Source organism: Rousettus aegyptiacus, unplaced genomic scaffold (assembly GCF_014176215.1).
Source record: "Rousettus aegyptiacus isolate mRouAeg1 unplaced genomic scaffold, mRouAeg1.p scaffold_m13_p_7, whole genome shotgun sequence".
NCBI lineage: Eukaryota > Metazoa > Chordata > Mammalia > Chiroptera > Pteropodidae > Rousettus > Rousettus aegyptiacus.
The window spans coordinates 21,467,168-21,484,881 of record NW_023416310.1 but is presented as its reverse complement, the minus strand read 5'-3'; the positions used below and the strand labels follow the sequence as shown (position 1 = coordinate 21,484,881).

The following is a 17,714-nucleotide window of genomic DNA, read 5'->3' as shown; positions in this document are numbered from 1 at the left end:
GGTCAGGAAGAGCAGCTATCATTATCCCCATTTTACATGTAGACTTTTGAAGGTGTATTATGAGCTGAAAATAATACAATTAGTAAGTGGTAGAGCCATGATTCAAACTCATGTCTTCAGATTTCTAAATCTATTGAGACAGTAAATGACAGGTGTGAGCCTGGTGCCTGGGATTGCCTCCAAATCATAGCCTCTTTTCCACACCTCTAAATTACCTCTCCATCCCATTGCTTCCTTGACACACCATGTAGGATATATGTGCAAAGCTATCAAACGAGGAGAGAGCTGAAGTTTCATTCTGTGAATTGCTTTTGGCTAATAAGAAAATCGTATACCTGATTCAATTAAATAACCGTTTGTTAGATATTTAATATCTATTATTGTCTATTAAGAGATTCCATTCTTACTTGGGAGGGTTCCCTATAATGGTAATATAATCAACCCTTGGGATACTATTCCCTGGCTTCAGCTTGTTTTGCACCTGTGGTTTGCCTTTTGTCAGAGTGGGGATTCAGAAAGATTTGGGCTGGGGGGTGGATGACAAAATTTCTTTCTTTCTCATGTGACTGGAGGAGCCCTTTGTTCCACCTCCTGAAAGTGCCATTAAAAGCCATCACTGGCCCTAGACAATCACAGAGCAGATTCATTAGCAGGGAGCCAGCATGGCTGATAAGTCCAAATTAATTGACTACATTGATGAAGCTTTGGAAAAATCAAAAGAAACGGCACTTTCGCGCTTGTTTTTCACCTATCAGGGGATTCCTTACCCAGTCACCATGTGTACCTCAGAAACTTTCCAAGCCTTGGACACCTTCGAAGCCAGAAGTGATGACATAGTGCTTGCATCTTATCCAAAATGTGGTAAATACCAACTCATGTGCTACAAAGGCACTTTTTTATAGTGAGTAGGTTGGGCAGGGTGCAAGGCAAAGGTGGGAGGAAGGCCATTCGTCTCTGCAGGAAGTCAGCTATCAATCAGGGAGGAGGATGACCCAGATGGGTAAGAAAATAGGTTGTAAAATCAGTAACTAGAACTGCTAGATTTAGAAACTCCAATGTCTGAAAAGGAAGTCTGTGTGAAACGAACGTGATGGCCGATGCATGGAGGGGCTGGCAAAAAGAAACATGAATGCAGGAAAGTCCAGTTGCCATGCCATAGATTATTTTTCAGGAAAGAGCATCAGTCCTCCAGTTTCTCAAACCAGTTTTACAAGGGCCGTTCATCGCTGGAAGATAAAACATTAAGAATCTAAATTATCCTATTTTACACAATCAACTTTTTATTTTTTCAAACCGTTATTTCATCTCTAAGTATTTATTAAAGCCGACCTGATTTAATATTTTTCTTTCTCTTAACCGATGTTGGGTTTTTATAAAATAAAATTATATACTCCTATTCAAAATATTTATTAATTTAAGGTAAAAAACATATGATATATAATAAACATTCCTTGCCATAGCATAACATTTTTCTATAAGGAACATATTCTAGATTCAAAATGAAGCACTGTCTCTTGTTAAAGGAGAAATCTGAGAAATAAGATAAGTAGAATTTTATATGAATGCAAGTAAATACTGTTTTCTACAAACCTTTGTTTCTTTCCAAGCCCAGGTTCTGTTAAAAGCAGGAGAACCAGCTATGCACTTCAGGGAATGGCAGCAGATTTTAATTTTTATGACATATACAATAAAGTAATATGCCTTTGCTACATTAAGACTCCTTAATGAACTTTGTCTGGTTTTTCTTACAGGTTCAAATTGGATTGTCCACATCATTAGTGAATTAATATCTGCTGATTCCAAAAAAAAGTATGAATATTCAGAATTCCCAGTTCTTGAATGTGGGGACCCAGAAAAATATCAGGTTAGTATAAAACCTGAGAGTTTAGCCTTACCTTTAAAAACGATGCTATCTATCATCGTCCAGCTTTTCAACTTCTCTTTTAAAAATGTGTTACATTGTGCATCACAGGTTATCTTACCTGTTATTACTCACCTTACCAATATAACCATTATTATTGTATTTGCCTGATTTGTTACCCATCACTGAGATAAACAGGTTTCTCTTATGATTGAAATAGGGCTGGTATTATGGCTTGTAAATTTTTACATTATTTATACAATAGTTTCCAGGAAAGTCTATTTTAATTTCCAAAGACATGACCTCGAACTAAACTTTGTAACACAAACCATTTATAAGTAGGAAATTTCCTGTGATATTACTTTCGGACACTAGGTAGAATTTTTCTTCCTGATCATGATTTTGACATGTCAAAACTTGACTCTAAGCTTAACCACCCAAGCTCTTGAAAACACTTTTACATCATGGAAAACCTAGTAATCCTGTTCCTCATCTGGGTTTCTATTTCACCAGGAACTTTACTGTCAATGTAAAGCAAGGCATCACTTCTATCTTTAGGTCCCTGCATTCTAAATCTTAGCTCTAATTATGCAATTAAAAGTTGTACTTCTAGTTAAGAGAATTTCAAGCTTTAGTAAAAAGGTCCAGATGATATTTAAAATCAAGGAAGTCTTCTAGAAACACCTAAATTAACATTAAAATGTTCTGCAAAAGTGAGTGAGACATCATCCTAGCTCCAAGGTTTCTAGAAAATGTTTTAACTCAGTATGGTATTTCAGGTTTTGAATATCTGTAATGTATCAGAAAAGGTTTTTTTTTTTCTTCTTCAGGTATTTTAAAGACTTTTTTTTTGTATTTTAATTGTAATTTCATCATATCTAGAACAAAAACATTTTCCTATGCAATGTGCCTTTTGTTTTAAAATGGAAATCAGTGAGAGAATGAGCTCCACGTAAGAGTTATATACTTTAAACTTTTCTAAAATACACTATATTTTTAAACAAAATATAGTTATATCTAGTTTTTACATTGTTATAGTTTGGCCGTGTCACACATTTTCGTGAAGATATTATATGTTTCTCTAGCTTTGTTACACTTAACTCCCATTTTTCCTTTGGATATTTTTATAATCCTTTTAGGAAATCACGTCTTTATGTGATTTTTGGCTGTGCAGTTTAGTAGAAAAAAGTACTCTATAACCTAATCTGAAAATTACCATCTGTGTGATTTTTGCACAAAGCACCTAAAACCTCAAAGCTTATTGTTAATCTCTAAAATGGGGGTTACAATATCAACCCGAGAAGATTATTGTGAGTGAATGTAAAATATGTCCAAATCTAAAAAGTGTAATTTCATGTAAATCTAGTATTGACTACTAATCACCACTTGGACCCATATCATTGATTTAAAATGTTTTTAAACCTCATTTTGTGCCCCTTTACTTGAGTTAGGATCTCCACTAATCTTTTACAAAACAATTAGCCATAAATATCTAAAGATCATTTTATCACTTGAAGTGATGTCACCAAGCAGTGAGTGACCTCTACAAGTGGAAACAAACACTTGAAGCCTTAGCACCCCACCTACCAAATACTAAAGGTATGATTTTAAGATGATACCTTTAACCTTTACAGATTAAACTAGTAACTTCATTTTTTAAATTATCGGTTCAAGTAAATTAGAGGAAAAAAAAAAAACAGAAACAGAATCAATCACTGAGTCATACTGACAAGAATTTCTCTCATAAAATATTTCTCAGATATTTAAGTGACTATGCACTTTCAGGCTATTGGGATATTTGATTACATGGAATCTTCTTGGCAAAAAAAAAAAAAAAAGATCTAGGTGTTAAAAATGGATTTGGTGGAAGTGTGGAAAGACTTGAATATTTTTGTTAAAGACCTTGAATATAAAAAAAAATCTAAATTAAGTGTAAGAGTGGATTTCAGATTATGAGCTGTCTTGAACAAAATGAATTTGCTATGATTGTGGTAAAAGGTAAATTTCTCCCCAAAGAACAAAAAGAAATAGTAAGCAGGATCCAACAAGGAAGATCAAAAGGAAGACTTTAATTAATTATTCATTTATGATTCTCTATTCCTCAACTCCACAAAGTAATAAAATAGGAGTAAAGAAAAATTAGAGGAGGAAGAGAAGACACCACAATACTAATGCTTAAAACTACCGTTTGGATACTAAACTTATGAGTAATTCACTACACACACACACACAGACACATACACACACACACACGCACACACACACACACACACATACACACACTTTCACCTTACCTTACTTTATTTTTAAGAGAATGAAACAGTTTCCATCACCAAGGATCTTGGCAACTCACCTCCATTATGACAAATTACCTGGGTCCATCTTCAAAAATAAAGTCAAGGTGAGTGCCCTTCCTACTGGTATTTTGATTTGAAGTTTTTAGATGTATAGATATTGATATTCTGAGCTACATGATGAATTTGCTCCTCATCATAGAATTTTTATAAATAAAGTGTGAAATTTTAGTATTTCTTTGCTTGTTTCTTCAGGTATATTTGCTATAGTTATATTTAGATCTAAAGCATTTTCAGCTAGGATATAAATCATACATATTTTAAAATCTGTTTTATAGTGAAGAGACTTCAGAATTCCACTAGGATGTTTAGAGTATTGATCAAAATAATACAACCTAGGAAAATGAGCACAAAATGTTCTTTTGGTTCCATCTGGTAAGCACTATTTACCTGAAATCCGAAACTATTTTATTTCTGAATGTAACATGTAATAGCAAAGTTCACATCATGCATAAATAACTAAAGGTGCTTTGGCAAGTCTTATTTGTTTAAAAATCTCGTTTCATTAATCAGTATGATCTATTCTCACAATTATTAATGTTTATCCAATTCTTTTTGTTTTCACCTGGTCTCCCCTCCAATCCTTATTTCTTTGTAGGTGCACTTTTGTGTGTCTCAGGAACAAAGATTAGATTTAATTAAAATAGGTATTTAAACTCTTGAATGCCACAAATAAGAGTGAGAGGATAGTACAAAGGAAGAGGAAGGAGGAAACCAGCTAAGATAACTGCAATGGTAAGAGGAAGGAGGGGAAATGGAAGAGGAAAGGAAGAGTTGGAAAGAAATCACTAGGGAAGTAGAGGCTTAGAATTAATGGCTAGTAGCCATGATACAAGAATCCTAGGAGCTTAGAATTGGGAAATACCTAAACAGGTGTACACTCCAACCTCCATTAGGTGCATAGCTTCCACTAAGCAGCTCTCTGGACTACTCTGGACTACAACTGAGCAACTCTATTGAGTACACCAGCTTTGAACAACTCTGTTAAACAGTCTTCATGTTGAGAATCTCCAAATCAAAAATACAACTTTAACATATAATTTCTCCAGTTTAATGTAGGTAAATATAATCACAAATCTAGGTGACTTTTTCCACTTAATTATTCCATAAGAAACAAAGCTAAAGTAATTTATAAAGCATTTCGATTTGGAGTGAAACAGAGTTTCACTTTCATACAAATACAAGGGGAAGAAAAGAGCGACAGAACCAAGGTAAAAGATTGATGCTGGGAATGGGTCCACACTGCAGCTGGCCCTCGCCATTCGCCTTTATGTCCCTGTAAAACTATAAACTGCTACAAGCCAGGATGACTAATGAGTGGTAGTCAAAGCCACAAATATATATAACATCCTCAAGAGACAAGTATGTGCTATATTTGAATTTCCGGTGGAGGTGCTTTTTAGATCTGAACAAAAGATATAGACTCCAGCTTTGTCTCCATTTAATTGTATCCTGTTAGTATTAGTTATTTCTTCAGAATGACAAAGTGTTTTGAGATCCTGATTCCCTCTCAGTTTTGCGTCATCTACAAATTTGATAAATATTGCTTCTGTATCTTTACCTAAATCACATATTAAAATGTCGATGATGGTCTAGTCAAGACAGTAGAAATGCCACTAAAAACTTCTAGGCACGTTTACATTAATTTATTATTTAGCCTCTTTTGCACATGAATTTTATATGTATAATTGCTTCTTCTGGCTTACTGTCTTCATTTTGTAGAAGAAATCATAAGCAATATATCTACTAATATAGAAACCATGTCCAAGAAAAACTTGGTGTTTGCAGCAACTTGTTCGTAACCACCATGCTACTCCCTGGTGGTTACTTCTTCCTCTTTTATGTCGGCTAAAAGCACCTATTTAGTCAGTTCTAAAAACTTCCCCCAAATGGAGGTCAGGGTCATGAATCTGTACTTTGCAAAACCCACACCATCATCCTTTCCAAAACTAAAATGGCTTCTGCCAGCTTCTCATCTTTGGAACCTCTTGTGTGTTATCTCAGATTCTTCAGCAGCTAATGACAGTGCTCGCTACTTTATTTTACCATTTCCTCAGTATTTAAAATGGAAATCGTCAGGCCAGAGGACTGAACCTCACTTGGGGCTGCCAGATGGTCCTCCTGCAATCTTTTTGTTCCCTTGGGTTTACTCTTTACAATGTTTATTTCACACTTTTTATTTAAAAGAATGAGTCAATTCCTTATCAGAGAAGATCTCGGCATAACAGAAGTCACAGGTTTTGCTTCATCTACATCACCCCTCACGCCTCAGGCCCCGACAGTGGGTCAGCCATTCCTTGATCTCCCACCAAACTCTAAACATTATTTTCATTGTCCTTAACATTATTTTGCATTTTTTACTTTATTTGGGGGTTTAACCTTTCAGACCATGCAATTGTGAGCTTGCTCTTTATTTCTTTTTAATATCTTCTACATATGCCTTTTTTACTGTCTAAACTCGTTAGCAAAAGTCCTCTCCTATAACATCAATCTTCTTTTTCTTCCTGTTTACTCCCCTTTTCCCAGAGTTCCCCCATAAGCCACCTCCTGTACCTCAATTTGTCATTCTTTATATATTAACAAAATTATATAGCATATAAGACACATAATATTGCTCACCTTTTTACTTTTCCAAAGTTCAAAACATAGACCTCAATAAATTAACTTAGTTTTCTCTCCCCAGATATTGGTGATATTTCGAAATCCTAAAGATACAGCAGTATCATTTTTCCATTTCCACAATGATGTTCCCAATATTCCAAGCTATGGTTCTTGGGATGAATTCTTCAGTCAGTTCATGAAAGGACAAGGTATGGCTGTTGGTAAAAGGATTCTTCCTTCAACAGATGATGACATAAATACCAAAATTCAAATATGTTTTAGGGTAAAGAAGAAAGATTAGGGCAGATCCAGGAATCCAAAAGTTGCTTTTCAATTAAGTTTTATTGCATCACTAGTTCTGCGCATCGAACAATACATTACTGTTTTTAAAAATAATTTAGACAATTTATATGTTGACTGTGAGTATCAAGTGACCATAGTACAGACATGGAACAAAGAGGCATATAACACAGTCATGTAGAAAAGCATTTTTAGTTAATTTCCCATAGTCTCCATATAACACAATAATTAATGAAAGAAAGAAAGAAAGAAAGAAAGAAAGAAAGAAAGAAAGAAAGAAAGAAAGAAAGAAAGAAAAAAAGAAAGAACCATGACACTGAGCAGCCACACCTATGATATTTGTTTGCCAGACCATGTTGATGTTTTAGTTCTGGTTATTGATAACTACAATTTTATAAGAGCCTATTAATACTCCAGGTGCTATCCCAGGTGTTGTACATGCATGGTTTTATTTAAGACCATAACAAGCTATGAGTAAGGCAGTATTAGCTCCATTGACACAGATGAGGAAACTAATTTTTAAAAAGTTGAATCACTTGTCAATGGTCTCACTGCTTGTAAGTGGCAGTGACTCTACATCCATGGGTATAGTGGCCAGAGAATAGATGCCTCCTTTTACTGGTGGCTCTGTTGAGTCTTTACAGTGTAATAGAAGGAAGAATTTAGGCCAGATTAACCTAGAGGAAAAGCTTTTGCCAGCTTCCTCTAAGAGGACCATTCTTAACGGTGATAAGCACAGCAATATCATACCACCTCACATGCATGGACACAGTACTCGCTCCTTAACAAATAAATAAATATTGAATTGGGATGTAGGAGAAAAAAGAAAGTGCATAGAAGGTGCTTATGAAGCACCCTTAGGAAAGCTTTGGTTTGTCTGGTAACCATTCACTAAGACAGTTGAGGCAAGTCTGAAACATAACACCACTAATAATACAAGAAAACATTCAGTGATGAGAAACCTGTCACAATTGGGACAATCTGTTTTAGGACATCTTTGTTGCCCTATCCATCACTAACCTAATTTAATTGATAATGATAAGATATGGTGGTGATAACTTGGATGGAGTTTCTGCCTTAAGAATTTGTTAAATTCAACTTATGGAGGCAGCTGAAGACACTGGAAATATGTAGGATTTGGAATGAGAAGACTTGGTTTGGGGTTCACCACTTCTTATGATAAATTAGCAATTAATGTTAGATAGAATAAAATGGCTACCATTTACTGAGCAGTTACTGCATGCCAGACACTACATGCTATCCCTAGCACCCCATTTTACGGATGAGGAAACTAAGGCCAGAAGAGATTTGGGGAGTTGCTCAAAGTTGCACAGTTAGTAAGCAGCATAGCTGATCAATGTCTAGATCTGCACTGTCCAGTGTGATAGCCAGTAACCACTTGTGGGAACTGAGCACCTGAAATGTGACTAGTGCAATTGAGGAGTTTTTTAAAATTTTATTTTAATTAAATTTAAATGAAAAAACATGTACTTAATCCATTTATTAGACACTTTTAACTAAGTTTGGTACAAGTTAAGTGTGTGAGTCTACTTTTCTAACTATAAGTTTTAGGAAGTCTAAACACACATAAGTATTTCTGATAAAAACTTAGCATTCAAATTGAGATTCTCTGTAAGTGCAAAATATCCCTGGCTTTTGAAGACTTAGAATATAAAAATAAAATGTAATGGCTTGTTAATAATTTTTATGTTAACTACATGCTGAAATAATATTTTTGGATCTATTGGGTTGAACAAAATACTTAAATTAATTTCACCTATTTCTTTTTGCTTTTCTTGATATGGCTACTAGAAAATTTTAAATTACAGATATGTCTTCTATTAAATTTCTATGGGACAATGCTGGTCTACATAACATCATTTCTTTCTGGCATTATCTCTATCAATATTTTGTATTATTCATTATTTCTGAATTATTTTATTCACCTAAATATTCGTGAATGTCTGATAGTTTTTATCAAACCATTTTTATAACTTGCTTAGTAGTGTTATTTATAAAGATAAGATGAATAGAAATCTGAACAGGACAGGCTGATGCCAATTCTTTTGGAGCTCATACATATATAGTTTATATTTTAGAGCATAAATCAACCATTTATCATTTTAAACTCAGTTATTTAACATTCTTTAAGAAGTTTTTTTCCTTTTGTACTTTTAGTTTCTTGGGGAAGCTATTTTGATTTTGCAATTAACTGGAGCAAACACCTTGATGATGAAAATGTTAAGTTCATATTATATGAAGATCTGAAAAAGGTAAGATTATGATTATTGATATTCTACAGCAAGATTTATGATAAACTACAACATAGAGCACTCACTCAAAATGTCTGGGTATATGAACACATATTATATTCAGTTGAAAAAAAGAATATTCCAGATATGTGGTATAGTGCTAGTGCTAGGAAACAAAAAAACAATGCATAAATGTTTAACTTGTTTATTTAACAGAAATAATACTTAGCAACTTACTACTAATAGTGGCTGCTTATTTTTTCTTTATAATAGATGGTTCAAATTAAGTATGTGAAAAACAATAGGTACGTATCAATTGACAATTAATTGAACATGAATTTGGCTGCGAATTGATTTTTCCATATTTTTAAAAATTGTTTATTCACAAACATTTAGTGAGTGATTGCTTGGCATTGCTCTAGGCACTTGTGACAGATATATCAGTGAACAGAACAGTCAAAGATCAATGCTCTGGAGAAGCTTACATGTTAACTGGAGAAGGCAGAGAGACAGAATGATAACTAGTAAACATAATACAATTAAAATGTTTGTAATAAGTGATTAAAAGAAATGGCATAGCTGATTAAGGAAAACTGGAAATGCCAGGGGTTGGAGGATTGGGATGCTGGACAAATTCCAGTATAAAATAGGATGGTAAGAGGAAACTTCATAGAAAAGATGAGATGTGAGCAAAGCTTTGAGAGGGGTGAGAAAGTGAGCCAAGGTAATAGCTTTCCAGGCAGAGAGAATCAACCGGAGCAAAGGCCTTGAGGTAGTAGTTCTCAGTGTGATTAAAGGACAGGAAGGACGTAGATATGGCTGAGTCAGTAGATGTGAACCAGGCGAGACTAACCAATGAGAACAGAGCAAAGGGAATGAAATGATGCAGAGTATGAAGGATGGCATAGCAAGTCATTGAAATTACTTTGGCTTCCGCTCTGAGTGAAATGGGAAGTCATTGTAAGATTCAAGAAAAACAGCAGTATGCCTTGGTGTCTTTTTAATAGAATGAATCATTCTGGCTGGTGTGTGAGAACAGACTGAGGAGGAGCAAGATAGTGCAAGGAAAACTGTAAAGAGGCTACTGCAGTAGTCCAAGCAAGGGGAGATGGTGGCTCAGATCAGAGGAAGCTGTGGAGGTGATGAGAAGTGGTTGAATTCTGGGTATATATTGAAAGAAGGGCCAATAGGATTTGGGCCAATAGGATGGGGTAAGAGTAGCAAGAAAAAAAGAGAAGTCAAAATGGACTGCAATATTATTGACCTAACCAACGGGGAGGATTGGGTTGCTATCATTTGAGTAGGAGATGGCAACAGTTGAAGCGGGATTGTGGGGAAGACCAGGGTTTGGTTTTCGGACATGCTAAGTTTGAGATGTTAATTAGTCATCCAAATGGAGAGATCAAGTATGCAGTTGGATATAAAAGTATTGAATGCAGAGAAAGCTCTGGGGTGTAGACATAAATCTGCAAATCACTGGCGCATAGACAGCATTTAAAACCATGAGATTGTATACCTATGTCTGTAAGTATATGGACAGAGACCTCTAATATAAAGAGTTTGGGGGAAAGAGGAGGAATCAGCAAAGGAGACTTAGAAAGATTAAGGTAGGAGGTATGAGGAAAACCATAGCCCTGGACCCCAGTGAAGAAAGTATGTTAAAGAGAAAGGAGTGTGTAAAATACTCTCTAACTACACTGCATTTTTTAATACGAGTCTCTCCTGTCTTATCAAAAGAAAGTATAATTTAATCCATTTCTTCTGTTTATAGGATGCATTTATGTAACATGAAAGAATGTACTAATTTAGTGTTTTCTCCCTCTGGTTTAAAATAATGTTTCTAAAACTTGTCCTCTGTAGAATGCCAGAGTGCCCCTGATTCTAATACTTCTTTCTTGGGGGTTGGAATGGAGTTGCTTGTGCAAATTGATTTGGGAACTTCTGTATTAGATAACCTTCTCCATCGGGAAATTCACATTGCATATTGGCCTACTAACGACTGCAAGATCCTGTAGGAAAAAAAAAAAAAAGGCTTACCTTTGTTTAACCTCAGCTCTTTACTCTCAATTTTTTTTTTTTATGAAAAATCTATCACCATCTTGAAGTATGTTAGTGTTCTGTTGAATAGAGTTTAAGAAACTTCTAGAAGCTTTATAAATCTCCACTGAGTCTAAGGCCATGCCACCCTGAACTTGCCCAATCTCATCTGATCTTGGAAGCGAAGCAGGGTCAGGCCTGGTTAGTACTTGGATGGAAGTTCACTTAGGAAGACTGAATGTAGGCATAAATAAAATTTTAAAAATAAACAAATAAACGAACAAATAAATAAAATCTCCATTGATCAGGGACACTGGTGGTGGGGTGGGGGGGATGTTCATGATTTGCAAGGGTATGTAGACAAGATACATTTCAAGTCCCTTCTAATATCTATGATTTTAAGAATTAGACTTTCTTGATGGAATTAAACTAGCTATAAATAGGATTCAGGAGAAAACAGAATTCAAATGAGCACATACAAATTCATTAATTTCCTCTGACAGATACTTTTTAAAAAAAATAAATGACTATCATGTTAGATAAAATTATAATCTATTAATTAATGATTACTGTCATTTATATCCTAAATAACAAGAATCATAAACTAAAACTACAAAATAAGACTGATAGAGAATATCTTATAAGGATATCTCGACTGTTTACATAGAGATATTAAAGTAAATCTAAAGAGGGAGAAACATGATTAGATTGCTGGGCTTAGTCAATCCATTCTGTTTAAGAAGCCTATCTTTGCTCAGGACACAATTCTCATAGAAAGAGGTTTATCCTTTAAAATTTTATTTTCAGAATCTGGCCACTGGAATAAAACAAATTGCTGAGTTCTTTGGATTCTCTCTAACTGGAGAGCAGATTCAAACCATCTCGGCTCACAGCACCTTCCAAGCAATGCGAGCAAAGTCCCAGGAAACACACGGGGCTATTGGCCCATTCCTGTTCCGCAAAGGTAAAGTTGCATTGGATTCTAGGACATCCGTTAATTTGCATGTAACAGGCACTCCACAGAACTCTATCTTAAATAAGACAGGGTTTTCTTTCTCTTTCCCTCAACAAGAAGTCCAGGCACTGTTCAGAGCTGGAACTGGTAGCTCCACAACATCTTTTAGACTACTAAGTTCCTTCTCCCTCTCTGCTTGTCACCTGGTGATAACAAGAGAGCAGCGAGAGCTCCGGCATTACATTAAAATTAAAATATTATTTTATTCAAATAAAAAGAGAAAGGTAAGAGACAGAATCATGTATTTTAGCTGAGTAAGCCCCCTCTTAAGAACTCTTTGCAGGAGGCTTCACTCCATGATTTTTTATATATTATTGGTCACCTCTCACTGTGCTGTTAGCCAGAAAATGTGATTTTTTTTTCAGGCGGGTACATTATCACCCAATTAAAATCAGAGTTGTGTTAGTTAGGAAGATGAAGAAAATGAATATTGGATAGGCAATATTATTGGATAGGTGTCTCTGGCACTGATGATTTTACTAAATTTCATTGAAGCATTTTAATTTCTTATGGAAATTTATAATAATATAGCTTAGGGATTGCTAGTTTTATTTTCTATTTGTTGCTTATATAACAAAAATACAACGATTTAGAGGAGGCATATATAATAACAGCTGTCATTTATCAGGCACCTATCATGTGTTATACCCTTTGCTAGGCTTTAATTTTATACCAAAAAAAGACATTAAATCCTTAATTTTAGAAATGTGGGCACCAAAGCTCAGGGATATTAATTTGTCATTGTCGCAAAGCTACATTTCTCACACCAGTGCCCAATGTAACTTTATGGCATATTTCTTCCAGCTTTATTCTGTGATGTTTTATGTAGTTTATGACACTTATGAACACAGTTTTGTGTTTTATTTTATTCCATTCATATCTCTAAGCACTTCTTCATGTCATTAAACCTGCTTCATAAACATATATTTCAATGGCTATACAACAAGGAATTTATAATTTCAATCCAAATCATCAAATATTCTAAAGAAAGAAGTAACTTCCTTTACTTTTAAAAGCAAATAAGAAAAACATATCCTAATCCCAGTCAAAATAATAACTTTTTGCAAAATTTTTAGGATCTGAGGTTTTTACCCAAACCTACTGTTACAATGTTAACTTCTCAAGACGTATTTAAAGTATTTAAAAGACTTTAGAGAGAAAAAACAATGGCTCTCAAAAAGTAGAATTTTAGGTCTCTGATGTTGGGAGAAGGGTGAAGATGAGAGATCACTGAGGCCAAGGGTCCTTTCTTGGTAAAGAAGGCACGTTACCTACCACACCACAGAAGGGGAAGCACCCATGGTTATTACTAATTTTACAAGAGACATCACATTAGTTTTTAAGACTGTCTAATTTTTTCCCGTGTCCATTTTCACATTTCAAAGTGAAACAACACTGCATGAAAAATGGTAAAATCAAGAAGAAATATTCTAACAGATATCTGGGTCCATTTTTTGTGTGTGTGTGTGTTGTAGGTGAAGTTGGTGATTGGAAAAATTTGTTCAGTGAAACTCAGAACCAGCAAATGGATGAAAAATTTAAAGAATGCTTAGCAGGTACTTCCCTGGGCGCAAGGCTGAAGTATGAATCACATTGCCAGGCTTGATTCTGGTCAATTCATCAGGCCTGGATATTTTATTTTCTTTAGTAACTGAATTTAAATAATTAAATAATAATTTGATTAAATAATAAAATGAGGATAATAATATTTAGATATGAATAACACAAATGTTATAATAATAACATCTGAAGTTTTTGAGCACAAACTTTTTTGTTCTCCTCTTGAGGAAAGGACACTTAGCTACAAAAGGGATATTAAAAAACATCTATCAAACATAAAGATAAAATAAAGACCTTTATATACTTAAAAAGTGTGATAAATAGTCCCTAACATATTTACACTACAAGAAATATTAGAGGAGTGCTATAGGCAAAAAGAAAATGGTACCAGAAATTTTAATCTACACAAAGGAATAAAGAGTACCAGAAATGGTGAATATGTGGGTATACATAAGATATTTTCCTCATTTAAAAATCTCTTTAAAAGATAATTACCTATTAACAGGAAAAGTAATAACTATATTTTGAGATTTATAATATATACAGAAGTAAATATATGATCATGGTGGTGCAAAGGATGGGAGAGGGGAACAGAAGTATACTCTTTGACATTTTGGAAAAAATTTGGTAAAGTTATATGTTCATATACCTTACAATCCAGCAATTATACACCTAGGCATATACTCTAGAGAAACTCTCTCTGTTTTGCATAAGCTACTTGAAGGAAAATCTTTATTGTGGTATTATTTGTAAATAGTGAGAAATTTACAAACTAGAGAGGACTCGAGAAAATAAAATTACAAATGAAAGAGAAAACATTACAACTGATAATACAGAAATACTAAGTACCATAAGAAACTACAATGAATAATGATATACCGATAAATTAGATAACCTAGAAGAAATGAAAAAAATTCAAGAAACATACAACCTACCAAGACTGAATAATGAAAAAATAGGAAATCTGAACAGGCCAATTACTAGTAAAGAGATCAAATTGGTAATCAAAAACCTCCCCAAAACAAAAAGTCCAAGACCAGATGACTTCACTAATGAATTCTATCAAATACGTACAAAATTAACAGCAATCCTCAAAATACTCCCAAAAATTGAAGAGAAGAGAGCATTTCCAAACTCACTTTACAAGGCCAGCATTATCCTGATACCAAAGCCAGAAAAGGACACTTCGAGAAAAGAAAATTATAGGCCAATATTCCTAATGAACACAGAGGCCAAAATCCTCAACAAAATATTAGCAAATGAGTTCGACACTCGTTAAAAGAATCATACACAATGATCAAATGGGGTTCATTCCAGGGATGCAAAGATGGTTCAACATCTGCAAATTGATAAGTATAATACACCATGTTAACAAAATAAAGAATAAAAATCATATGATAATTTCACTAGATGCAGAAAAAGCATTTGATAAAATTCAACATCCTTTCATGATAAATCTCTAAACAAAATAGATACAGAAGAACCTTACCTCAACAAGATAAAAGTCACACACTCAACAAAAGCTTAAAGATTTTCCTCTAACATCAGGAAAGACAGGATGCTCACTCTCTACACTTTTATTCAACTTAATACTGGAAGTCTTTGCCAGAGCAATTAGGCAAGAAAAGGAAATCAAAGGCATTCAAATCAGAAAGGAAGAAGTAAAATTATCTGTTTGCAGATGACATAATATTATGTGTTGAAAACCCTATAGACTCCACCAAAAAAAACAAAACAAACAAACAACAACAACAAAAAAATCCCCCTGAACACTGAATAAATTAATTCAGTAAAGTCGCAGGATATAAAATTAATATAAAAAAATCAGTTGCATTTCTACATACTAATAACAAACTATCGGCAAGAGAAATTTTTTTTTAAAAGTCTCATTTACAGTAACAGTGGTACAAAAGGAATAAAACAGAGATAATTTAACCAAGGAGGTGAAAGATCTCTTCACTTAAAACTATGACATTGATGAAAATTGAAGAACCCAAATAAATGGAAAGATATCCCATGTTCATGGATTGGAAGAATTCATATTTTTAAAATGTCTGTACTACCCAAAGTGATTCATAGATTCAATGCAATCCCTATCAAAATCCTAATAGTTATTTCATAGACATAGGAAAAACTCCTGAAAGTAATATGGAACTACAAAAGATGCTGCATAACCAAAGCAATCTTGAGAAAGAACAAAGCTGGAGGCTTCACACTTCCTGATTTCAGACCACATTACTCAGCAATTTCCCAATGCAGGAACAAACATCAATTGTTACTTTCCATTCGCTAGTAAGAAAATATTAAAAATACTTGATAGATGCAAGATTCTTTTATCTGTATCTGATTACTTGCTTATTGTTATTCATTGGATCTAAATGTCACCATGTGTTAAAATTGAAAAATAGATCTGTGGCATTGACTATAGGTCTATAATCAAATTGGTATTCACAGAGAATTATATATTAGGTAAGGCCTTTATTGAAAATTAACAAAAGTTATCAAAGATGCTTCTATCTATGTATCTCTATATCTATGTATCCACTTTCCCAAACACTAAGTTGCCTCCTTTCCCACAAACACTCTATCTTTAGGAAACTAATTTCTACATAAACACTTAAAGACAGAGTGTTAGTTTTGGCCATTATTGTACTTCTAGCACAGTGCTTCACATAGTAGGCATTCAGTAAACATTTTTTGAATAAATTAATGAATGGGCTTTTTTTCCAACAGTGTGTTTTTAGAATATCAGATCATACTTTTGATGTGATTAACAGAAAATCAAACACAATGTGGTTTACAGTAGAAAGAAAAGGAAAGAGAGGGCTCTTATAACTGACCAGTCTAGGATTGGGTTGGCTTCAGGTGAAACTTGATCCAAGGTTCAAACAAGGACATGATTCTTAATCTTCATTTCTCAACTATATTCCCTTGGTGTAGGCTTCATTTTCAGGGAGGTTTTTCCTTGTTCAGTACAGGAAACAGAAACCACTGTAAGCATGTCAAGCAAAAAGATTTAGTAGGAAATTAACATGTAATTGTTGAAAGGGAGGCAATGGAAATCAGGAGACTTCCACTGAAGCTGCCATCCAAAGTTCAAGACCTTGCCACCGCCACTGCCTCTACCGCTGCTGCCACCGCAGATGCCCCATATCCTTGGAGAACTGACAGGGGAACCTGCAGTCCAGATCATGCAAACACTCCTGAGCACAGGAGCTAGGCTGTCAGCCTAACCTGCCCCAGAAGGACGGCCCCATCCTCGCTTCCATTTTCTATCTTGTACCACTGCTATCAGTCATTGGCAGAACTCGAATTATATCTAGAACTGTAGCTTCTTAAAAATCTGGAAAATGTGATTTTAATCTTCTATATGTTGAAACCCAGGATATGTGGAGACTTAGGAGGGAATAAGAATGGAAGCTAAATAAACATTAACAATATCTAGTACAGTCCACTCCTTTTACCGAAAAGCTTTCAAGCAAATAACACAATTACATTCTCACCTAATGAAGCCCTTCCTTTCTTCAAATGAAAATACAGATATCCTGTCCCTTAAATCTTTATACCTTTTACTATGTGATGTTTCTTCCTCTTCTATTTTAGTCATAGTCCCACCTTAAACACTCTAAGACTAACTTATAAAATTAACTACCACCATCAATCTCATATAAAAGGAAAAAGCAATTAAAAGAAGTTCATTAACACATACAATAACAAAGCAAGGAAAAGAACAT

The 17,714-nt window shown here is 34.3% G+C and overlaps 1 protein-coding gene across 1 annotated transcript; it reads left to right on the top strand.

The window, feature by feature from the left end:
• The first annotated feature begins 632 nt into the window (after window positions 1–632).
• SULT6B1 (sulfotransferase family 6B member 1) lies at window positions 633–14,115 on the top strand. The gene is made up of 7 exons (XM_016162502.2): window positions 633–861; window positions 1,752–1,864; window positions 4,173–4,262; window positions 6,899–7,025; window positions 9,295–9,389; window positions 12,213–12,369; window positions 13,896–14,115. Exons 1-7 carry the CDS (start codon window positions 663–665, stop codon window positions 14,024–14,026), a joined length of 912 nt encoding a protein of 303 aa, XP_016017988.2. The 5' UTR covers window positions 633–662; the 3' UTR covers window positions 14,027–14,115.
• Window positions 14,116–17,714: the final 3,599 nt, after the last annotated feature.